General features: G+C 44.2%; 2 protein-coding genes across 8 annotated transcripts in view; one reads left to right on the forward strand and one right to left on the reverse strand.

The window, feature by feature from the left end:
• Nucleotides 1-802: 802 nt before the first annotated feature.
• On the reverse strand, nt 803-10330 carry CRNKL1 (crooked neck pre-mRNA splicing factor 1). The gene is made up of 14 exons (XM_085054090.1): nt 10196-10330; nt 9820-9972; nt 8487-8578; nt 8231-8389; nt 7707-7873; nt 7019-7197; nt 6225-6395; nt 5338-5529; nt 4568-4627; nt 3393-3473; nt 2402-2641; nt 2028-2129; nt 1251-1499; nt 803-1056 (listed from the first exon to the last, which is right to left on the reverse strand). Exons 1-14 carry the CDS (start codon nt 10241-10243, stop codon nt 889-891), a joined length of 2061 nt encoding a protein of 686 aa, XP_084910216.1. The 5' UTR covers nt 10244-10330; the 3' UTR covers nt 803-888.
• A 28-nt stretch (nt 10331-10358) lies between these two features.
• The window catches only part of CFAP61 (cilia and flagella associated protein 61), a 96963-nt gene continuing 83053 nt past the window's right edge, over nt 10359-24268 (forward strand). For 6 of the 7 annotated variants that reach the window (XM_085054084.1, XM_085054082.1, XM_085054085.1 and 3 more), the window contains exons 1-8: nt 10359-10479; nt 12714-12869; nt 13966-14116; nt 16188-16264; nt 16658-16725; nt 17744-17885; nt 21929-22061; nt 24057-24210. In XM_085054084.1, the coding sequence (XP_084910210.1) occupies nt 12727-12869; nt 13966-14116; nt 16188-16264; nt 16658-16725; nt 17744-17885; nt 21929-22061; nt 24057-24210 (868 nt within the window). In that variant the 5' untranslated portion in view covers nt 10359-10479; nt 12714-12726. Of the gene's footprint in view, nt 10480-11139; nt 11183-12713; nt 12870-13965; nt 14117-16187; nt 16265-16657; nt 16726-17743; nt 17886-21928; nt 22062-24056; nt 24211-24268 lie in introns of those variants that run through there. The other variant, XM_085054083.1, reaches the window with a different exon arrangement.

The following is a 24268-nucleotide window of genomic DNA, read 5'->3' on the forward strand; positions in this document are numbered from 1 at the left end:
TACAGAGGGAAACCTCAAAAGAAAAGTCAAAAGCACACACTTTTCACAGGGGCACAGAGCAGCAGAAAGGATTGAAAGGAGGAAAATAGAAACGAGCATTACAATGTACTGGGGTATGGGTCAACAGAAACACTCAGAGGTGAGAGGGCAGTGGAGAGGCACATGGAGAAGAGGCTCACATGGGACAGGAAAAGGCTGCTCTGACCACAGGGCCAGGTCTAGACAGGTCAGAGTGGTGGTGACAGCCCAGTCCAAGCAGTGGTAACACAGCTCTGCTGGTGTCTGCCAAGACATGAAGTGTTCAAACACAGACTGACTGTGGTACTGATGTCTACAGGCTTGTCCTCTGGGGGTTACTTTCAGTGTATTTAACTTCTACTACTGTCTCCCCTAACAGCTTCCTGGGATAAAAGCATCCTTGGATAGGAAGTTGACCAGGTTGTGGTCAACAGGGCTTTTTGTTTTCAATGTTCTAATGATATCTTCATTTTTAAAAGAATTACTGGAAAATTCATGAGGTATGATGGTTAGAGACATCTCTCTCACTCAAGACAGTAGGTCTGCTGCCCTGGCACATTAATACCCTTGAGCAGTGCTGGGACAGGCTCTGGGAGGCTTGGGACAGGGGCCTTGTGCTAGAAGTGAAGTCCCTGCCCAGTTCTCAGGTCACTGGTGACAGCTGCAGACCCCTGCACTGATCCCAGGACCTTTCCTGTAACTGCTGGACACCCACAGGACAGTGAATGGGAATTGACCCCAAGATGGTGCTTGTCTTCCACACAAAATCCATGTAAAGTCAGTATTACTAAAACTCCCCAAATACATTTATTTATCACCGATGAAAATACTGTACAAGGGCCCAAGAAAGGGGTGGGGAAAGGCAGGGTGTTAAGTCTGGCTTTCATCAATGTCCTTGTCAGGATCCATGGCTGCAGCTTCACTCTCCTGCTGCTGCTTCTTCCAGAGCTTTGCCATAGCCAGGAGTTTGAGGTTAGGCTGATTGGCAGTGTCTTCTGGGAAAATATAATCATAGTATTCCTCCCATCCAGCATCAGACTAGAAAGAAAAATACCACAAAGCAAATTTAATTTGCACATTAACATTGACTATTAGGAGGTGCTTCTAGTAAGAAAGAAATTAAAGAGAAACAACAGGAAATGTTGTTTGTTAGCCCATGCCCAGCAGCTGACTCCATAAAAGCATAAAGCTACCAAGGGCTCACAGCCACTACTGACATCATTTTTCCTTACCCCATCTTCAGCCTGCAGTTTTCTCCTCTTCTTTATTTTCTCGGGCATCAGTTTATCTATCCTCTCCTTAGTGGCATCAGTCCCAAACTCATCCTCGAAGCTCCTCCAGGACTCCAGCAGCATGACCCTCTCCTCCTTCTCCTCGCAGCTGCGCATGGCCTTGTTGGCCTCCTCGTAGATCTGCCGGCAGCGGGACAGCCGCTCCTCCCTCCCTGCCGACAGCTCAAACTGCGCAAAGCTGATCCACACCTGCGGGCAGAGCACAGCAAAACCCAGCTCCAACCTCCACTCTGCACTACCATGGCTAAGGCAGAGCTTCACAAAAGCCAAAGGAGCAAAAAAAAAGCAAGCATCAGTGCAAGGAGATGCCCAGAAAATCCCTGTTTGTTTCACACCTGTGAGATTCGCCCCATTTCTGCAGGACACAATATCCACTTAAAGCCATGTGGATCAATTTCTTGTCGCTGTTTCAAACCGCGAGAAATCTATGTGAATTTAGTCAATTACAGCACCAAGTGACACAGGGAAAAATCACAATTTCCCTTGCAATGTTTTTGTAACTAAGGCCCCAAAGGTGCTCAGCAAAGAGGGCTGCTTGGGAAAGCTTCTTTCATCTGAGATATGCCTGTTGGTGTATGGAATTCAGAAACTTCCCTCCCCCATTCAGAGCACAGGCACAGGCCTGAGCCTGGGTTGATTTGAATCAAGGCAGCCTAGGCATTCCCTGCCCGTGGGCCAGGTTCAGGGTCAGTTCTGTGTCTTGGTGCCCACACAAACCTTGACGTGCTGTGTGCGCTGCAGTAACCGGCGGTAAAGGTTCCTGGTTTTCTCATACTCCTCCTGCTCAATCTCAAAGTCAATGTAGGATTTCCAAAGGACCTGCAACAGAGAAACCTCTCATCATGTTTGTTCGGAGCACACTGAGATACTGGGAGGGGAAGAGAAAGGATAAAGGTGAAATTTCTCTGAGAAAAGGTCTGGAGATCAGGGCATTCACTGGCAGCATGGGCTGGGATTAGGGCTGAGCAGCACAAAACCTGGTGAACACAATCCATTCAGCTTTCACCTCATGTTTTATCTGGTGGATTATTTACATGTTCATCAGCCACACTGTGCAATAAATACCTGAAATTTGGCCCCTCTCTGCTCACCTCTGGCATGTCCAGCCGGGGCTGGCCAATAGCCAGCTCGTAGATGGCCCGGGCACGGTCGATGTCCCCAAGGATGGTCTCCAGCTCAGCAAACTTAATCCAGGACGTGCAGTTTTCTGGTGCAAACTCCAGGAACTTTTCATACAGCTTTCGGCAACGGTCGAACTCACGCAGTTGTAACTCCAACTCAATGTAACCTTTAAACAGTTTATTTTTTGGACATTTACCTATGGATGTCCCCTGTCAAGCAAAACAACAAAACAAACCAAAAACCCTTAGTGATCCTGCAGGGAAATAAAACCTGCTCTATTTTCTAAACATTTCTTTACTCTCCAGTGTTTGAACCACAACTCATCAGTTTGCTCTTTAAAGTCAAATCATTTTGACTGCTACCAACACTGGCTTTCTCTCAAAATGCCTGATGCTATCCCTGAGCTTACTAAGAATATCTGAACTGAAAGGAAAGGAAGTTTTTCATTTCAAAAGATCTTGCTGCCTCATCACACCCTGTTGTCCCTTGACATGCTGACATTCATACAGTGAACCTGCTCAGCAGCTCCTGAGCCTGCCTGAAGTCCCTGTGATTGCTTCTGCCTGCAGCTGGGACTCGAACACAGTTTGGCAGGTCCTAATTTTCTAGAGTCAAACCTTCTTTTCATCTGCAATACTTTTTGAAATGCTATTGTTAGAACAAGTATCATTGTAAGGAATCAGCAGCAGCTAAGAACTTGTAAGAGCACTAAGCTGATGTGGGTGCTCTGCATTCAGAGGAGTGCTTTGTCATTTCTGCCTGGGGCTAATTCATCAGAGCAAGCTACATTTCTTTTTAAATCATACATGACAGTAAATGCTGGCCCCTGCAGACTTCTCGGATGCTTTATTTTAAGTGGATTAAACCAGCAATTTAGAAAGGACAATTGAAGATCTTTTAATGCCATTCCTGTGTTACTATTAGTTAGGGAAGTCAATTATGGCACTGACAAAAGCTTACCAAAGCCCTTCTGGCAAGGGGGAGGTTTTTCTGACGAATTTCAAACTGTGCATACAGCAGCCACATTTTGGCAAATGTAAACTGGAAGAAAAAGAACAACATTTAGGCTGGAAAGTCAATAGATAATACTGCACACATTCCTTAAAAAAATAAGCATCCTGTCTATACAAGATATCACTGCTACTGCTGTTAATCTCATTTGATCTGTGTTTTCCTGCTGAAAGGGTAGGCACTCATTACCTAAAAGAACCTCTCTATGACAGGACAATATACTGGAGTGAAAGGAAAAATGGCCAGGACAGAAGTCTCTCAAAACAGAGAAAATAGTTTTTTGACCAATCATCAACTGGCAAAACATCAACTACTGCTGAATCAATTAAAAGCTAATCAGCTCTTAATAATCAGAGATTAATCTGATACTCAGATGACAGAAGAAATGTTAAAAAAAAGAACATGAACAAGGATTTTCTGACATTCCAAGGCAATGCAGTTGTAAGGGTTTGGCCACATGGATATTTCAGTTGAAGTTCACAAGCAAAAAAAAGCCCATAAAACCCCAACATTAAGCCCTGAAGACCAATTGTAATGGGGAAGACAGACCTGAAAGCTATTTTATCAAATGCAGCTGCCTCAGTGGTGACCATGGAGGCCACTGGATGGTATAAAAGGTGTTGACCCAGTAAAGCAGAGCCACAAGTGTCCTACAGAGACTGCAAGAGAATGGGCTGTCAGCAGCTATGAACGATCCTGCCCGAGGAGGAAAGCAAGCAAGCAATGACTAAATGGTTTTCCCTATTTTCTGACTATGTGTAATTTCATTTTCTCACAGTCTACTTAGCAACTACTTAATAATTTGAAAATACTAGAAAAACCCTTGTGTTTCATGCGTATGAGGGAATCTGACACCAGACATCTGACATCCTGCAGTTTCCCACTGTGATGCAAATTACAGACATCTTGCACTTTAGCTTGAAAAATCGCCCATCCATTTTGGAAGGTGGACATTTTGGGAAACTGGAAGGGAAACTTGAAGTTTTAAGCAAAGCATTAATGAACCTGCTAGCTGCCGTTTGGAGCTGCCTACACACCTGAATGTTAGGGGAGAAGAGAGCTAAAGGCCCTTATCTTGGGAATTTTAACCCAAAACTCAACCCAAACTGCTGGAGGAGCCATACCTTCTTGTGTGGTAGGAGCTCAAGGCATGCCTGGTACACCTGTCTGGTTCGCTCTGCATCCTGTAAGAACAGGCACCGTTAAACACTTTGATTACTGCTGGGACTATGCTCAATTCTGAATCCTGCAATGACTGCAAAACTGCAGAACAATGCTTTTTTCTTAAGTCAAGGTGATTAGAGTCACAAATACTTATCTACTTACTGTGCACAATTCAAAGGTGGTAGCTTCTGAATTAGCAAGATGTACTTTTCCAAAGCAAGGTTCAGTACTAAGAAGCAGGCAGTAAATCAAGGAGTGTCCTCGTTGTGGGAGGAGAAATGCCTTTTCCTTTAACAGACACTGAATAGGTGCTCTGTACTCAGAACAGCTCTAATGTTCCGTGACTAGTAACAATACTTGCACAGCCTCAAAAGGCCACTATAGCAACAACGTGGCTGCTTCACAAATAGTTTTTGCTAACTATAGAACTATTTCACAAGTTCAGGTAGCAGCCTGGCATAGGTAGTTCAGCTGGGGTTAGAAATATCCACTTCTGCTTTTATTACCAGTGTGTTGCTGGATAAATTGGAGTAAAACAAGTTTGTTTTTTCTCTTCCCCTATGCACTAGAGAGAAGACTGAAAGAGGAAAAAATCCCTATACTTAAATAGTAAATCCTGTAGCGTGTCACACAAAACCAGTAAGACACAGAATATTTAGTTCTTGGTTTTCTTATTAAAACATCAGTAGTGACACAAGGAAAGGAAAACACCTGAGTTGCTACTACTTGCCTTTGCCTCCAGCTCCTCGTAGAGTGCATAGTTAATCCAGAGGTAGATGTACCTCTTCCAGTGGCGTTTCTCCTGGATGGGGGGCACGTTGGCGATGGCTCTCTCGTACACCTCCCGCACGGTCTCGGCATCCGTGTCGCTCTCCACCAACCTCAGGTAGTCGAACCATGCATCATAGTTGTGGGGGTTTGCCTTCCAGAGGGAGGGGAGGAGGGGAACAGCAAAGAAACTTCAGTCATTAAAAAGAATAGAGCCTGTTCCTTTACTTGAAATTAGTCAGAATTTCCCCTTTAATATAAATCACTGGAATATTAATGAAAGCTGTCAGTCTTGGGGATGCTTGTGGCAGAGCTTTTGGATTAAAAGTGAGTTTAAGATCTATTTATTTTGTTTTTATTTAGCCCCCAGCATTGTCTCAACGAAGGCAATCCAAGTGAAGTGTGAGAAGGGATGAGGAATGATGAAATATGCAGTGTGGACTGAACAGCAGACAGCTGTGGCACAATGGTTTTCTCACAAAAAAGTATTTATGGGCAGCTGAGGTGTCCTTTAATGGCTACTCCCTAACTGAAGTAGTAAGTTACAAGCTAAACTGCATTATCCCTAAGATGACTTGAGAGGGTACTACTGAGCTTTGAGTTTAATCAAAAAACTCTGCCTGCACAGTCTAGATTAGAAAGCAGAAACCAAAAAAGCACAGAATGCAAATATAATTCTCTTCCCCAGGGATGGAATTCTGGCTCTAAAATGAACATTCTCTTGGTATTTTTTTGGACTGATTGTCAAAGGTAATGTAAAACTCATCAGCCTTGATATCAAAAAATACTTGTGTACTTCAAGCAGGAGCTGGAGGCACAATGAGCCTGGAAGGTACCTGTCATACATACCTTCACCTCCTCCTCATACTGAAATCTCCTCTTGCTGACAATGATGTCCTCAATGCCCCTCCTGTCTCCAAACTTCTTCTCAAAGATGGTGTAATTCTTGAAGAGATTCTGGGCGTCCTGCTTTGGAATTCTATCCAAGGCATACTTGTAGATAACTCTTACTCTTTCAAACTGAAAATATTAAATATAATTTGAAAAATCTTTGAAAAGCAGTTTGTGTCCTCCCCCACAATTTTTCAATGAGCTTTTGGCAACATTTAATAGAATAGAGAGTTATGGAACATCTCAAAGTGATTGTTTTAGAGCAGGACTAACACAGATCTCCCTGAAGAGTAAACTTTAAGGGGAAAAAATAAATCTGTAAAGGCCAGCCCCTGTCATCTCTTATTCATTTACAGGTTTAAAATATTTAAACCATTTTTAAGAGGTTGTAGTTTGAGGTTCACAGAATGTTTTTGATTTCTTACCAGCCTGGGAACCTTAGAGACTGTGAAAAACATCAGTTTCCTATTATGCAGGACTATAACCTCTCAGAACCTCTCAGGTCTGAGGATACAGGTTTGAGCCAATGCTGCTGGTATTGGGTTTGGCAGATCTCCCTTAGAACACAATTTATTGATGTCACCAAAAGGCAACTAGAGATAAACTAAAAAGCTGACTCCCTAACTCAGACTACAAGAACAGGGCATCACAAGGGAACTACAAGTATTGCAGTGAATGTTAAATGGCCTTGAGTTTTGATATTCAAGGAGAAACCCTGGCATGACTCAGACACACTATAAAGAAGATCTTACTTCTTTCTGGTTCTCCTCAAATTTGGCGAAAGCCACATACAAGTGCTCATCCATGTGCTCTTCCCCAAAGAACTCCACTGCTCTCTCATACACTTTCCTTGCGTGAGCAAAGTAACTGTGCTTCTCCTCAAAGCGGGCGTACTTGATCCAGTTCTTCACGTCAGGGTGAACAAGGACAAGTAGAGCTTTGTTAAAGAAAGTGGTGGCTGAGTGGGACACTTCTGTGTTCTTACCAGGGACTACTGGGTCAAGGACTACATCAAACAACTCCCCAGGATGGTGCATGCAGGGGAAAAATAAATGCAGCTGGGAAGAACACACTGACAGCTCTACGCATGCAAAGGCTTTGTGCCTTACTGAGAACTTAAAAAGGGGTAAGGGTCACAGAAAATCTGAGTAGAAATCTGAAACAAATGATGACCAGAAAAGAGCTGGATGCATGAGTGAAGTTAAATAGACCCTGTTGTGGCAGGAGCTACAGCCACTTCACTGAATCTGGAGGCTTTCCCTACACATGCTTTTAACACCTCCTGCTGGCTCCCAGGGTGGTGGCTCATTCCCAGCACACCCATTCACACACACAGTGAAAAGGAGCACTGGGACATTGCTGGACATGGAATAGCTGGGAAGAAAATAAAGAATGCAGGCCTGAACCTGGACAGGAGTCACAAGGCACTGAAAAGGATATATCTCTCGTAAATGCTTCGTGCTCTGTCCACCTCCTTGTATCTTAGCTCAAAGTTGATGTAAGAATGCCAAGCTTGCTCCTCTGGCTGCCACTCCATCCACCGTTCAAACACCTGGCGTGACCCAGCAACATTCCCCAGCATCTCTTCCATGTAAGTATACTTGTACCTGGGGAAAGGATTGAGTTTCTACAATCACACAGTGAATGTGTCAATTCAAGGATTTCTTTGAGTGCTTCATAAGAGCATCCACGAGTTTCCTTCACAATTTCCTCCCACCCAGAAATGCCTGTAGACACAGCTGTGACTAGCAGCATCCCAGCACACAAACATCCTTCTCTCCCAATGCTCTTGCCACTTAAAAAAGTACAAAACCTCTCCAAAACTTCAGCCTTCCACCTTTTCTTTTTTCAGACTAGCCTGAAGCCTGAGAAACAGGACACGAGTCACTTTTGCATAACCCTAGAACAGACAAGTACTGCAGTTTTTGGGGCTGGAAGAGGTGTTCCCTGCTCTGCCAACGTACCAGAACTGGTTCACCCTGGGCAGGGTGGTAATGGCTCGGTCCCAAATGTTCCTGGCATGGTTGACCTGGCGGTTCTTCATTTCCATCTCGGCATATTTCAGCCAGAGGGTGACGTTCCTGTAGTCCACATCCAGGGCACGCTCGTAAATGGAACGGGCTCTGGAAAACACAAGTACAGGGCAGGTAAAATGTGCCCCCAAGAATTGGGTGTGTGTCTGAAAAGGCTTACAAGAGATGCCTGAAGCTGCATCATTACCTCTGGATTTCCTTCAAGCTTTCCTCCCATTGTGCGTACTTTATCCAGTTACTGATAACAGTCCTGTTCTTTCTTATGTTGTCTTCAAAAGTCTGAGGAGAAAATTATATCTGTAAGTAAGAAATCTTTCTGCAGACCATTCACATCATAAGTGGCTTATAGGGTATTTTTATAACACAATACTACCCCATATGTGATATGGGGTATTATTACCCTTATCATTATTAAGAATTCCCAATGTCTTACACCTGTGCAGCTGTGATAACAAATCTAACATTCAACACAACACTGTAAAAATTGCCTATCAGAGAAGCTAGAAACGTAGATCATCACCATGCAGAACAGGGCTAAACTCAGGCTCCTGCAACCTGACACCTGAAACATTGATGGAGTAACAGCTGACAGCACTAAAATACTACTTCAATTTTTAAATGTTCTGCTTAATGTTTTGATAGCAGTACTACCTGGACAACTGGAATCCAGTCATTGCAGATATGTATGGATATATTTGGATGCACCAGCAGGAATTTAGTCACTTTGACGTGTATGTACCACTGGACTAAAGTTTGCTTTAAAGAGAGAAGCCTTATTCTTACTCCCTGGATTTAATATGCTGGCATCAAATGTGCTAAGGTGTCAGTGAGGGCATCTCCAGCCTTGTGTTGTGGTCAGGGTGGCTGGTGTTGGATGTCACATGTGGTTAATCATGTTTTACACAGTTATTTGACAGGAATGAGCCACTACATCCATAGAAGAGATGAAAGAAGGTAACCAAGGGAGACCTGAAAGGTGATCAAGGCCACTTGGGGGGCCCAAGTAATTTTCCCCTTGATCCTGTCAGTGAAGATCAAGGGGAAAGCTCCCTGTTAGGAATATGCTGGCTTTGCTGGTCCTGCATAGACATTTTCAAAGGAAAAAGCTGAGCAAAACCATATGTAAATTTGCACAAGCAAAACAATTCTTTTAAAACAAGAATTGTAACCCAGCATTATTGTAATTTTTTTTTTTTTTGGTTAATGTTATTTTGTAGTGACTGGCCAGATGCTGCTGGTAATGAAGAAAATGCCTATTAACTGTGTAAACAATTATCCTTTCAGTTCTCTGAACACGGGCACAGGGAAGATGTTATCTCCTACCAGATTTTGTCAAACAACACATCTGTAACTTACAGGCTTTGGTAACGAGTAGTAAGAAACAGTAAGGGTTTTTAAAGACTTGGTGTCCACCTGTAAAGTCCACAAGGGATACAGACTACACCTTGCTTAAGTTAAAAACGGTAGAATTTTAGTGTTTTATGCGAATGTCGAGATTAAGCTTGTTGTTTTTACTGTACCTTCCTCTTCCGGAGTTTATAGTCATTTAGCTCTTCAACATCTGTGATCTTCTGCTGCGGAGGCGGTGGGAGAAGCTCAAGTTCCCTCTCTTTTGCCTCTCTCAGCAGCTGCTCTGCTGTGATCTGAACTTCGGCGGGTGCTTTGTTTTTCACCTGCAAGGCAAGCGGAAGGGGGGCTCGGCTCACACCCTCTAACACAACACTGCCCAATGCTCCGCTGGCCGCTCTCCTCCGGCGCCCCGCTCCGGGCGGTGTTTGCCGCGGGAGGGGCCGGAGCTCGCCGCGATCCGCCGGGACCGCACAGCCCGGGGCGAGCGGGTTGCCAGGAGTCCCGGGGGTGCTCCCAGGGGTGCCCGTCGCCCTCGCTGCCACCCACCTTCGCCACTTTGGGGATGCGCTGCTTCCCGGCCGCCGTAGACGCCATCTTGCCGCCTCTCCGCGCGCGGGCTCCGCCCCAGCACCCCTGACCTCACGCAGCACCGCCCCAGCGTCGTTGCCGTGGTGACGGCGGCGCGTCCCCGGCCGGGCTGGCGGGTGGTGGGGCTGTCTGTTCCGTCCGTTCTGCCCGTGGGACCGTCTTTTCCGTCCGTTTCGTCCGTGGGTCCATCTGTGCCCATCCCGTCCTCGGGACCCCTCCGCTCCGCGCCGGGGACAGGGCAGGTGAGTGCGCGGCGCTCCCGCGCTGTGTCCGCGCTCCGCGGGGCGCCCCCTGGCGGCTGGGCGGGGTGGGGGGGGTCTGTCCGCGCGCGCGGGCGTGTCCCGCGTGCCTGAGGGGCGCTCGCGCCCGGGGTCCGTGAGGGAGTCTCGGGGGTGTTCATGGACAGCGCGGGTGTCCAGTGTCCAGTGCCCGTGCCCAGTGCCGGTGCCCAGTGCCCGTGCCCAGTGCCGGTGTCCAGCCCCGTGCCCAGTGCCCGTGCCCAGTGCCGGTGTCCAGCCCTGTGTCCAGCCCCGTGCCCAGTGCCGGTGTCCAGCCCAGTGCCCAGTGCCCGTGTCCAGTGCCGGTGTCCAGCCCCGTGTCCAGCCCCGTGTCCAGTGCCGGTGTCCAGCCCCGTGTCCAGCCCCGTGCCCAGTGCCCGTGCCCAGTGCCGGTGTCCAGCCCCGTGCCCAGTGCCCGTGTCCAGTGCCGGTGTCCAGCCCCGTGTCCAGTGCCCGTGTCCAGTGCCCGTGTCCAGTGCCCGTGCCCAGTGCCCGTGCCCAGTGCCGGTGTCCAGCCCCGTGCCCAGTGCCGGCGTCCAGCCCGTGCCCAGTGCCCGCCCCCCCGCGGTACCGCCCCCGGCCCGGCCCGGCCCCGCCTGTAGCGCTCGGGGTGTCCCAGCGTAGCCTCCCGCAGCCCCGCCGATTCGCACGGTACCCGATACGCCAGGTACGTACGCGTTCGGTGCGTTTGGAGCCGCAAACACCGAAAAACTCGCGTGGAATCTCACTTGTGCTTCAAGAGTGTTTGCGTGAGGAGGAGGGAGGGAACTGCTCGAAGTTTGGGAGGGGAACGCCTTCTTTTGGGTGTTCTGCCTGGTGTCTCTGGGATGCTCCTCTGTGGGAGGAATGCAGGAACTGCTGCAGAACAGCGCATTTCCTCACGAAAATGGTACATTTTTACTGTGTAAACGCTGTTTTCCCTCCGTCAGGGCTGTGAGAGCGTTTAGGGGAGCTGGTGGAGGTGGACGTGGTATTTTTTTTGCATCAAGTTAAGCAATTGACTATGGAAATGTGGCAGACGGTTTTCCTCAGTTGAAGTCGTCTTAGCGCTGAACCTCCGTCGATTAATGGTGCTTTAAAGTTTCTGTTTGCTTTTATTTATGGAATTGACGCTTGTTTGCAGAGAATGTGTTGCTTCAGGTTGATTTCAGGACCTCTTTGCAAACGTACATTGGCATGACTGAGACCCGTGTTGGCACTTGAATGTCTTGTTTGTTTGTGAAAGATGTAGGAGATGTAGAGAGTGGTTTTACCTGCATTTAAAAGGTAGAAAAATCTTCATTTCTTTTGTTTTTCCACTTAATTGGGAAATGTGGTGCCTAATAAGTAAGCATTGCATCTGGGTCAAGGTGTGTTGGTTTAGACTTTTTTTTTTTTTTTTTGAGTCAGTACTGCTATATTTCGCACATATATTTAAGAAATTGCAGTTAGCCATTGTTTGGTCGCTTTATTTCACGTGCCTGATTGTTAGCTGGGTCGCAGCAGGCTGCAATACTGAGCAGACAGCTGAAAGGTGTTGGAGCTGAGGGGATGGTCACAGGTGGTTTGAGTATCTGCTGCCCCTATGTGTTCTAAAGTTGTTGGGCCGATCAAGAAATCAGTTGTGCCTGGCACATTCCCTGATTTCAGAACCACAAAACCCCCACATTTTTCTCCTGGGCAGGAAAGCAGTAGAACTTTTGAATAGCCACAGGACTTTGAATTCCTTCTGAAATTTAAGCACTGCTATTGACTTCAAAAGAAATTTGAGAAGCATTTTTGGACAAAATACAGTTAACTCACCTGAAGCTGCTCTTTAATCAGGATGTTGTTCCCCTGATTGTTTGCAGCTGAGCCTCCAGGCTGCTTCTCCTGACTGCCCACAGCTGAGCCTCCCACTGAAGGCCTTTGAGTTTGAAGTTCTTGGTGATGAGCTGGTTAGCATGCAAATGAATAAATACAAAACAGCTGTAGCCTATTAAAAGAATTCATTTCCTCTGTAGGATCCAGACAACAGGGGCGATTGCCTGCTGCATTTCAGGTGTGTACTGTACGTGCAGGCAGTGTGTATCTGTGTGGAGGGGTACAGGAACCAGGCACCTAAATCCATAGGAGTTGTGCCACTTAAGAGGTTTTATGAAAATCCACCTGAAGTGACTGTGTTGGGCAGTGGATCACAGCAGCATTGCTGGAGCAGCAATGTTTTCCTTGGTTCCCAGGGCAGCCTGCAGGATGGCCACAGTAACCTCTTCGAGGGGAGGGAGAGAGGTGGTCACTGCCAGAAGGACAGAGTCATGCGACATCCCGAGCATTATTGACCTCTTCAGCCCTTTTACAGAAGACCTTTTCGGAAGGATTGATGTCACTTACCTTTTGTAAGTAATGCTATTTTACGTTACTACCTTTCTTGCAGGAAACTTCATGTAACTTTGCTACACATAAAAATGGCAGAAAACATTCTGAGCCTTTACATGGTATGACATAATGACTTTTTATGCTATTTCTAAAAGGGGAAGCAAAATCTGCTTCCATGTCTCTCACATGTATGACTCTGTAAACCTGGGTCCCTGTTTGGTGGATAAGGTTTAATTCTATACTAGCTTCCTTTTATAAAAGTTCAGAAGGAGTGCTCTTGAATAGCACCTGATAAAACTATCAGATCCCAGCATCTGCTGCCTGCTCCATCTCCCAGGATGGTTTTGCCTGCTGGGGAGGGACAGAAGTAGAGGGGCTTTGATTGCCATGTGGCCATGACCCTTCTGACTTCTGTTGCAGTGTATGTCAGTCTTCTTTTCTATTTTCCCTTTAGGGAATCAAAGGAATTGGTTATTTTTTGCCTCCCCGTGTTCTGCCATGGCATAAAATGTTTCAGTGTGGCTCTTCTTTTCATGCTTGAGGTGCCCAGTATTCTGCATGGTTTGGCCTCTGTCTCTTGGCTGCCTGTGTGGCCATGTCCTCAGCCGAGCTGGGGGTTGTAGTGGTCTCCACTCACCACATCTCCATCCCTGGAGACAGTGATGAGCCTTGTGTGCTTCCTTTTTCTATGCAGAGATGAGCAGCAGTCAGGCTGTGTGACAGACAGATCCTGGTGGGTCACTTAGGTTTTTCCCACTTCATAGCAAAAGTCTCAGATAACAGCTTTTTGAGGAAAAAAGAGATGTATGAAGAAACATACAAACAAAAGGGAGTGTTTAAGTCTTGTGTCTCGAATTTATTAATATGATTGAGGATTTGAAAATCCATGTGTATTTCTAGCATATGCTACCGTTGTTGTACTGCTAGAACACAAATATCTAGAAGTGAAGCAGTAATACCAAGTTAGGATGTGGGTGATGAAGTTTTATTGAAGCCTGATCCTGGGAACCCTCTTGAACATGGCTAATTTTGCTGTTCTAGCAGGCTGAATTCACAGTCACTCACTTTTCTATGTGAAGTTCCTTCAACTTGTGCAAAATTAAATTGTTTTCATAGAGATATATCAAATCTTGCATTGACACTCTGCACTGAGGAGAATGAGATTATAGCCCATGCTGCCTTTCTGGACTATCCAAATTGGAATATCACTGATCAGGCTGAATGGGAACCATTCCTGCATGAGAACTATGCCGCTAACAAGTGCACTGTAAGTAAATCATGTGATTTTAGTTGAGTTTTCTTTTAAGGCTCAGGTGTAAAAAATACACGTGGGCATTTACAATATATTTTAGGTAGATTTGAGGCATTCAGGTGATGGATTCGTTATGAAGTCCTTGTGCTGACATGGGCATCTTAGTTCTGCAGTGAGTTTGTTTGGTGCTGGTGTGGAGACAGCTGCTCTTTGCTCTGTCTACTGGCAACTTTCACACTTTTGAATCTCTGGTAGGATTTACAGACTAGAAACAGGCCCTTACAAGTCTAGGACTCAAATGCTCCCCCATCATTGAGTCCAGCTGGGAACTAGATCATGTGATTGCTGGGAAAATACAGAAAATGGTACCCACAAGCACTCAAAAGGAAGGGAGCATAAGTGCCATAATAAGGTGTTGGTAGAGCTGCAGTTATTGCTGGGCATTTTGTTCACCAGTTCCCCACTTCTTCTGAGATGTTAAGCAATGGCTTGGGGATAAACTGACAAAAACAGCAGTTGTGTTTGAAAATGTGTGCTCTTAAAAAACCCACATAATTACAGCCAAAGGGAGTGTACAAAAAGGATGTGTCATTTCCTTGCAATGGACTTTCTGTGTCCCTTGAGTGGCACTTTGTGGGCAGGCACAACCACTTCATTTAGGGTACAGCTGTAGCTGCTCTGTGGGTTCTGCTGTGCTGTGACCTCACTCGGGGTCTCTGCTCCGTGGGGTCTGGTGCACCAAAGCCACAGGTGACTGGGGGTTCAGGGGCCTACAGAGAAAAAACAAGAAAAATAAGTTACTATTCAGAACCAGGAGCAAAAAACACTTCAAAACAGACAGGCAGCAGAGCTGGTTTTTTTCTTCTAGAATGCAGTTTATTTGCTAAAGTAGGTGTAGGAGATTCAGTGTTTTATGCTTCTACATTGGCAGAAGCTCTGAATATTTTTTGGGGTATGACTTGGTGAATTGTCATTGGTAAACTGCAGGTTAAATCCATGTAGGTGAGTGTTTCAAAACTGAAATCATCTGAATATAGGATTTCTGTGAAGTCGACATATCTTTTTCCTAGAGCACAGAAATAATTTCAAAATCTAAAGTGGGAGTGCAGAAAGGAATTAGAGAAGATGCTTTACTGAATTGTCTGGTTACCAGCACTATTCAGAAACAGTTACCTTCCAAGTCTGGTTTATGTGGTGACCTCTTGGACCTCAACAGTAATTTTTTTCCCTTTGCTTTTAAAAAACAAAGAAACCAAAAGTCTGATTTTTAGAAATGGCTTTAGATGTTTGTTACAACAGCCTGTTTCTTAGTGCTGGTCCATGTATTGCAGCCTCTGTTGAAATCAGCAACCTTAGAACAAGAATAAAGTTTATTGGTCACTCTAACTATGGTGTTTTAATTGAATATTAAACTATTCAGAAGATATCAGGCTTTTCATTTAAAATATTTTTTTTGTAGAAGTATTTTGATCTACCAGTAGACCTTCATTGACCCAGCACTTGTAATTAATATGCAAGAGAACAGCTGAATGAGTAGCTCTTGCCATTCCAGCACAGGGGTTTTCCAGGTTAACTGGAGGTGCACAAGATAAAGGTGTCTGTTAGTCTGCCCTGTTTCTGCCTGGTATTTATGTGTCTAATGATGTAATCTTAACATTTGTAATTTTTCTTACTGCTTTTAAAGAAAAACTCTTAGGATTATGAGAAGTATGTGAGCTTTTGGTTTGAGTTTCTTTTTCTTTAAACCTAAAAAGAATGTCTTTATCAGACACTTCAAATGTTAAATAATGTGGTTGAATGTTGTTGGCCAAGAATGAATACTGTTTAGGATGAAATGTCCAGCGTATATTGGAGTCAGACAATAGTAAACTAAGTATAAAGAAAAAATGTTGCAGAAGCGTAAAGTGAAAAAGCACTTTTATCACATAACTTTATCCACACATGCTTTGAAGTTACTTATATATATATGTAGCTGCTCATTGAGTGCAGAAGATGTATATTGGAAATTAATATGCATACTAATGCTTGGGCTGATGTAATAAATATTAGCTACATGATGTGTAGACTTTCATTCCTTGTTTTGCAGCCTTTGAACACGCTATTTGTGCATCTCTTTGTGGCAAAGGAAGAATACACAGCTGGATGTTCCGAAGAAATTGTTGGGTGAGTTCCTACATAACTTTGTGTAGGGAAGCATGTGCCCTCTTCTGCTGTCAAGTCAAGCCATCTCCTCCAGATGCCATGTGAGAGATCTTCCAGTAGAGGCCTGGCATCTTTAATATTTCACCACTGGGGAACTGCTATAAAAAGGAGGATGTTTGAAATCTAAGGATTAGGAAATTTGAAAAAAAATAAGGTAGGAAAACCCAGTAAAAATTGCCCAGATGAATTTCATGTGATCCTGTTTGTCAGAAATCTTTTCATTTTTGAGCCATGTGGACTTGTGCAGGAAGATTAGAGACACTGGAGAAAAAAATTGTATTTTAAAAAACTAGCTGCTGTCTGTCATTGTTTGGTGTAATGATGAAAGACTGAATATATTTGTTATTTGTCCAGGAGAGCTTTCCTCTTACTACCAGAACTGCAGTTTATACTTCTCTTCATACCACCTGAGAAGAAGTTAGGTAAGAATTTAATACTGTTTTATTCTTGAAATGAGAGACTGCAAATCTAATTCATGTGCACTGTGAGCTCTTTGTGGTTTTCTTTTTTAATACTGAAAACAGTTACCAGTTTCTAAGCATGTGGAAAATATAATGTTAAAGTATCCTCTTCTGACAGTCCCTTGTGCAAGAGGTATCTGTGGCTCCATGCTTACTCCAGCAGCTATTCAGCAGTTTGTTCATTCCCTGCAATCTTTAAATTTGCCAGAAACAGGACATCAGAAAGGAGTAAAGGTCTCAAAAATCAATTCCTACAAGTTTTGTGAAAATTTCTGGTTGAATAGAGCAAGAAACTTGAAATTGGGCACTTTCTCTTGCTTAGCCAAGCAAGTACAGATTGGAAGAGGACACTTTGGTGAGGCTCAGAGGGGCTGCTGGAGAAGGAAACTCAGATTATTTCTTTTAAGCAGAGGTGCAAAGATGAAGAATGCACGTGTTAATCAGAGAACAGCACCTGATTGGGAATTTTAGTCCTGAATTCAGACTAATAAACCAAGCAGGCATGTAACTGAGCTGAGAAGTGAGCTGGAACTTTTCTGATGTGCCAGCTTCTAGGCATCTTGGTTCCAAGTCATACTAAAAGACTGTGGTGGTGTGTCAACTACAGAAAATAGGACTTGAATGAAGGGTTTTGTCAAACTCACCCTGGCAACAAACATCAGTTTTCCTTCAGCATCGTGAGTCCTGACAGACTGTCCAGAGGCACAGATAATTGGCTTTATTATTTTTATAGGGATTGGATTCTATCAATTTCTGATTGCTTTGAAGCTTATTCGGGTTTGTAATGCTGATTTAATTAGGTGACTCTGGTGACGATTTTCACATGTTTATACTGTTGTCATTTCAGCCTCATTGCCTAACTCAAAAGACTTGGAGCATTTTACTGTCTGTGGTTTAAGTTTGAAACTCCACTTCCCTCAGACAGTTTTGCTGATAATTTAGAGCTTGCATAATGAAGTTTCTCTGTTGCCCCTGACAGGCTTTTGTCATTCAAAGCTACACATGGGGCATGTCTTTGAAAGGATGATGCCTGCTCCAGATTTACCCAAGGATAAAAGCTTCACCTTGCTGGTGTGCCCCAGGCATCGGTGTCACCCGCAGCTGTATGTTCGTCAAGCAAGGTAAGGCATCTCCTCCTTTCTGCTTTCCTGAGTACATCTGTCTGGGGGAAACTGAAGCATTTTCCTGGTTTAGTTTGCAGCATCAGTATCTTGAGCAGAGTTTGACTGCTCTGGTTTTCTGTGATAACCAAGTAGTAGGTAGTTCTAGGATGATGCTGGTTTTGTCCTATTTCATCACAAGATCAGTTGTATTTTGTAACAGGCCTGTTACATAAAAGAAGTACATCAGACCAGAGAATCCCTAGTTCCAGTAGTCTTCCAGACATGAAAAGTAATTATGTTCCTTATAGTTTTTCCTGTGTAAGTGCTCCTATTTTGATGGCCTCAGTCTGGAGCAAAGATTTGATATGCCCACACAGTGTGCCTTTAGCAGAGCTTTGCTCTTGCTGTCATTTATCCCAGTCATAAATGCCATTAAAAATGTGAGACTCTGAATTATTTTCTCCTTTCACCTCAGCACAGCTGCCTGCTGTGCACCGGGCAGGCACAATAATATCCCTGCAGCTTGTCTGTTCTCTCTACCTGTGTAGTGACTGTTGCTGCTCTTGGTTTTTCCTGCCACATGTGTTGTGTCCAGGACATGAGAAATGCCAAGTTTCTGGCCCAGGGGCCTGGTGATTTTCTTGTTATCATTGCTGTGGAGATGCTTCCCTGTAGTGTGTTTGAAATTGGACTTCCATCCATCAATTTTGGGTCACTTGTTTTCTTCTGCACAATGGGAAGACTGCAGGTAGGGTAATGTTTTATGAAGCAATGATTTGATTCGATTCTGACTTATTCTGGAGTTGGTTTTGCTTATAGTAAATGTAAGTGTTGCTTTGTGGCTTTGTAGCAGAGTTGTGATTAAATTAGCATTTCTGATGCCTGTAGTGGAGACTGAAGTTTAGGGAGAAACACATTCCTTGGGCACTCTATCACATGACATGGATGTGGGGGGTCTGTACTGATCAGTGCTCACAGATGGTGATGCCCCTTTGAGTGTATCTGATGTCTACGCCTGGTAAAGCCACACCTGGTTGTTTATGGGCTGATTCATGCTGCCATCTTGGGCTGGATTCTGACAGAACCGTGTCTCTGAGAGGTATTTTATTGCACATATTGAACTTTACCAAACGGGTCTGAAGCAAATCTTCAGCTTGTGCTCCTCCTCTTGCTTGGCTTTTGAGCATTTTAAGAAAAAGGCCTGAGGCCTGACCTTTGCTACTCCACATCCTCCTGCTGTAGCTCCAGATATTTCAATATGTTAAAAAACTCTTTCATACTAACTCAATGTGCAATTGTTGGGCTTTTTGAGTGTTTCTTTTGAGTTGTCTACCACCTATCAGTAAGTGAATGGACCTTTATACTGAGAAGGTATCAGTAGGTGAGATAATGCCTGAAGATTTAAAGTCTTTCCATGTGTCTTGGTTCTAACTACCATACTTTTTTCAGTTTAAACTGTAATTTATTTTTTTATGGCTGTTGGACATTGTCAATAGAAATGTTTTTTTGTGTGACTGGAAATGTCACTTAGGCTATAGCAATATTCCTGATAAGAGCTACCATCTTGTCTGGGATTTCTGTAGTTCGTTATGAAAGATAAAAATTGCTTTAGTTTTGTTATTACTCGAAAATTAACTGGGAAATGGTTTTCCTCTTAAATTACACAGTGATGATATAAAATGCATACTTCGGTGTTGTCCATCAGTGGATTCTGGGTAAGGCTAATTTCTGTTTGCAGAAGGAGCTTTGCCTTTCCCTTCTCTCTGCATTCACCTCTGTGCTTCACTGGCATCCATAGTAACGGTCAGTGGAGCCCTTAGAGACTCATCTGTGGACATTGTCCCCAGCCACCTGCCTAGCAACATGTTCTGGGGCAGTGAGAGGAGATTAGGATAATCTCTGTTCCCTCTTCCTGTGCTTACAGAGTGGGGGCAAAAAAGCAGCTCTAAATAAATACTTTGCTTAACCATCAGTTTTGAAGTTGCTCTCTGTCTGGCCTCGATAATGTGAGATGGCAGCAGTGTGCCAGAATGCAGCCCACTAAGCTTTAATGTTTAAGATTCTTGCTGGTATCTTGTCTAGATCCTATCATTGTTAGGTTTGTACCCTGTAGGTAAGAGTCAAATTTGCAGCTCTGTGCTTGTGCTCACAGTAGAGGAATTTTGTGGTGTTTTTATATTGGAAAGCTTACTTGGGTTTGGAGGGTTTCTTTACTTCTTTTAAGACTATGGTACTGGTGGAAGATACTAAAAACAAATTTAAAAAACTTAAATGGTTGTGTTCTTACTGGGTAGTGTCCGGGGAAAAGAATGGGCTTGTGCAGAGTCCCACTGACTGTCACGGGGTCAGTTTCTAGGAATTGCCATCTGCACCTTTGTGTGTAGCCTTGTCCTGTGTCCCACAGGGCAGAATGAGGTAGGGTACTCAGAGCACTTAGCACAAGGTTCCATTTGGAGGAGGTGTGTGTTTGTTGCCCACCCCATGAAATAACAGGGTTCAATTAGGCTACAATCTCATTCTGTTACCCCTCTTAGTTCGGTTTGTTTGAGGTTTGATAGCTCATTAGCAGATTTGTTATACTAGTTAATTGTGTTGAGGTGATGGTGTTCTAATTACAGAAAACCTCACTGCAGCTTTTCCCTTGGGATACTTCCTGTGAAGGAGATGAAGGTGACCATTTTGGTTTTAGAGACAAAGAAGGAGTTACTGTAAGTTTTCACAGACTTTTCATTGTTCCTGGAGTCTCATTTTAGTTGAGAGAGAGAAAAAAAAAGCAGGAACAAGGTCAGAATCCAAGGGGTCCCTAGACTTTGTTACAAAGGTGGTCTTCCCCAGAGGTCACATTTATTCTGGTGCATAACGAGCAGCAAACCTATCCAGAGACACCCTGACCACCTCTCCTGTGCTGGAGTCAGGCAGTGCTTGGGAGCATGGACAGTGTTTGATACAAGGAGAAACAGAACCTCTTTTGCCCAGTTGTGTTAGTTTTCAGGCTCCTTCCAAATCTGGGAACATGTAAAGAGTGGCACTGAGAATGCATTCATTCTGTTTCTGGATTCCTGCCTTTGCAGAACAAAGGTCTCCAACTTACAGGTATCGCATACAGGCACTTCCCCGCGTGAGCAGTGGGACCCTGGAGAAAAACAGTTTTCCCAAAACCCAAGGAAGCTCTGAAGTTTCCCGTTCGCGTGCAGGAGGAGGTTTGTGCATCCCAAGTAAGCGAAGGAATCGCTGCCCGTGCCTGACGAGGCCGCCGGAGGGCGGCAGAGACCGCGCAGGGCTCCACCAGCTCCGGTGTCACCGCGCGGAGCCCCGGAGCCGGGATGGTGCAGCGCAAGCCTTCCCGGGGTGATAGCTGAGGTAGCCGCCTGCTCCTAGCCCGGAGCAGGGGGGGCTTCCCCTGCAGTTTGTTGTAGTTCTTCCTCCTGGCTGTCCGACACAGCCCCAGTTTCCTCTCTGCTGTTTTTGGTTGCACCACTTTATTCCACCGTTTTTCCAGGAGATAAATACAAGTGGCTTCATGTTATTGATAGCAGTTGAGTGTCAGAGCTGGTTTGCCCCCAGCCTTTGTGCCATAGTCACAGCATGTGTGACTAATGAATTCTACCACCGCTCTGGTAAAAAGTGCTGGATTTTCTTATTCTGAGTTACATTGATCCTAGCTAGGAATAGCAGTCTAATGGGAAAGAGTCTCTGTTGCCTATTTAAATAAAAGTTCGTGTCGTTTGGGACCTTCTATGAGTGTGTCATTGCACTCATACGAGAGTGAGGAAGGAGAATTTTGAACTGGGATTCCCTTATTTTCTTAGGGAAAGAGAAGCATCTCCACTGGGCTGTACAGGTTTTGGTGGGTTCTGCTGGCTTTTGGAAGTGGTTGTCTCTGAGGCGGAGACTTCCACTTTAGTGTGCATTGGGGATGTGTCCTTGGTGAAGTGATTTGAGGGTGCAGGCTTTGGAATGAGTATTTGTAGTATTTTTCTAAATGTTAGTGGAGCAGAACAGAAGTGTCAGGACCAATAAATGGCAGAGCTTTAGGACATTGCCTGATCTCTTTTTTGTAGGATGGAAGATTATGATGATCTCATGCAAATCTGGACGCCTCAAAGTGAAACTCTGAAGGAAACATATGGTGAATATCGCCTTGTTGATCTCATAGAACGTGAAGGTGAAGAAAGTCAGGCAGCTGTTTGTGAGGTCAGTCTGTCATGAGCTCTGTTTTTTTGTCTGATAGTAGCATTAGTGATGTCCTGTGTGATAGCTCCCTCTAGCCCGGCGAATAAAATCAGCAGCTCACCTGTGGAAGGTAGAATTCATAGTCTGTACCCACACAGTGCCCTTCACAATGTAGTTTGTGTCTGTTTTCAGGAGTGATGTTGCCAGTTCAGAAATGAAACAGCAGTTCTTGTGCAGATTATTTTCAAGTAATTTGGACAGACCATCTTGAAGAAACCACGTTGTCATTTTAGACGTTTGCATTATAGGTGGCCTGTTTTCATTCTCAGTGAAAGCTAATATTGCATATGAAAATGAGTAGCCAGTAATAGTTTCACAGTTTTAAAGTGCTGTAAATATTTTTTCTTTCTCTTGGCTCAAACAGATTTTTTCTGAAAGGAAGACAAACCCAGGAATTAATTTAAATAAGAAGGAGGTGGTAACAGTTATCCTGCTGAAAATTCCTGTTAAGATTTTCATATGTTAGTAATTGTGCATGGTAGTCCAAGCTGATAGGCAATATAACCTCCTTAATTCCTGAAATCTGCTTTTTGTGGCAAATGGTTTTATAAAATTGCAACATGTAATCACGACCATTGGGAGCCAAATGGAAAACAATGCACCATTAGTGTAATGGCACATTGTAAAGGGCCATTGCTATAAATAATACATTTCAGTGGCATGTTCAGAGCTCGATGCGAGACCACCAAAAGGTGTTTCAGGCTCTCTGTTTATGCAAGCTGCCGCCACCATGGTGGATTGGGAAGGCACCTCCACGCAAACCATGATGGATGCCAATTTTCCCTGCGGAGAATGAAGCTGGCAGCCTCTTTTTGCACATATGGTAGATGGATTGGTTAATCAGCCTCTGCTGAGCCTTGGGCCTGAAATTACATAGCAGCCAGGCAACTGCGGCGCTCCGGCTTTGTTGGTTACGCAAACAAGGCAAACAAACAATCACTTGTTGTTTGAGGGCAGAAAAATTAAACGTCACACTTTTTAAAGTCTTTATTGAAGTGCTGATGGCCTGATAAAACAGCTGTACAAATGCAGCCTTTGAGTTTTCATTAGGTTTTTAAAGGCCTTCATTATGTGTATTAAGGAGGAAAGAAAATGTGTTTTGATGATGTGTTTCGCCAGAAAGTTGCATACAGTAATAAAAATTAAAGAGCTTCCTTCTTTTACACTTGTCTTAAGTTAAAGCCAGAAACTCTCCAGCATGTCAGTTCTCCCTGGTCCCAGTGTGTGTCTTGCTGAGCAGTGCAGCTTGCTGGGAACTTCAGCAGCAGTCAGGCATCTAGAGTACCATGGGTGCTGGCATTGCAGGGATCCCATTACTTTCACATTTGCCAGGGCATTTGGTTTTTGAGACCAGCTCTTGGATTTTTTTTTCAGAGTACAAAAGTATTTGGGGCATATAAGTGCTGCAAATAGTCCATACTGCAACTGAGTACTTAGGTACTCTGCATATGATACATAATTGATTTCTTGAGTTAATAATTTTGGGGGAGAATAAAATTCACTTTTCAGTTTGAACCCAATTTTAGTTCCAAATCAGTGTCCAGTAATGAGTCAACCATTACAGCTAACTGAATCCAGGCTCTACTTCAGCTGCACTGTAACTTTAAACAAAATTATATGGTTTTGGAAGTATGTTTGTTTTTTTTATTTGCCATAACAAATGTTTACTGAAACATCAGCTTATTATTAGGCCCATATATATAAACTTAATACTCTTTCAAGTCATAGCTTAAAAAATAATTAGAACATCTACTAATGTACAGGTCCTAATATATATGTTACAAGAAAAAAATTAAAAAGGATCTTTAACTTTTGCTGAAATAGTTCCTTTATACTTTTCTATTATGCACAGTCAGAGATGGAACATAAAAGTTGACATTTCAGAAATTTTTTCTTTAATTATTTTTGTCTTGACCTAGAATGACAAGTTTGTATGACATGGCTTTTATCTTCCAGGTTGGTGGCACTGCAGTAGGATTCATGAGCTTATGTTCTCAAGTGAATATTTCCTTGTTTCAAGAGTGCTTTGACTTAGGGCCTTTCCATGGGCTCTGTAAACCACGTCCTGAGGATATTCTCAAAGTGCCACAGAAGCCAAATGTTCAAGGAGGTATGTATTCTAAAGTGCTAAATAGATTCAAGGTGTGTTTGTGTCTAGCTTCAGAGTA

The sequence above is a fragment of the Lichenostomus cassidix genome, chromosome 3 (assembly GCF_008360975.1).
Source record: "Lichenostomus cassidix isolate B80296 chromosome 3, HeHo_3.0, whole genome shotgun sequence".
NCBI lineage: Eukaryota > Metazoa > Chordata > Aves > Passeriformes > Meliphagidae > Lichenostomus > Lichenostomus cassidix.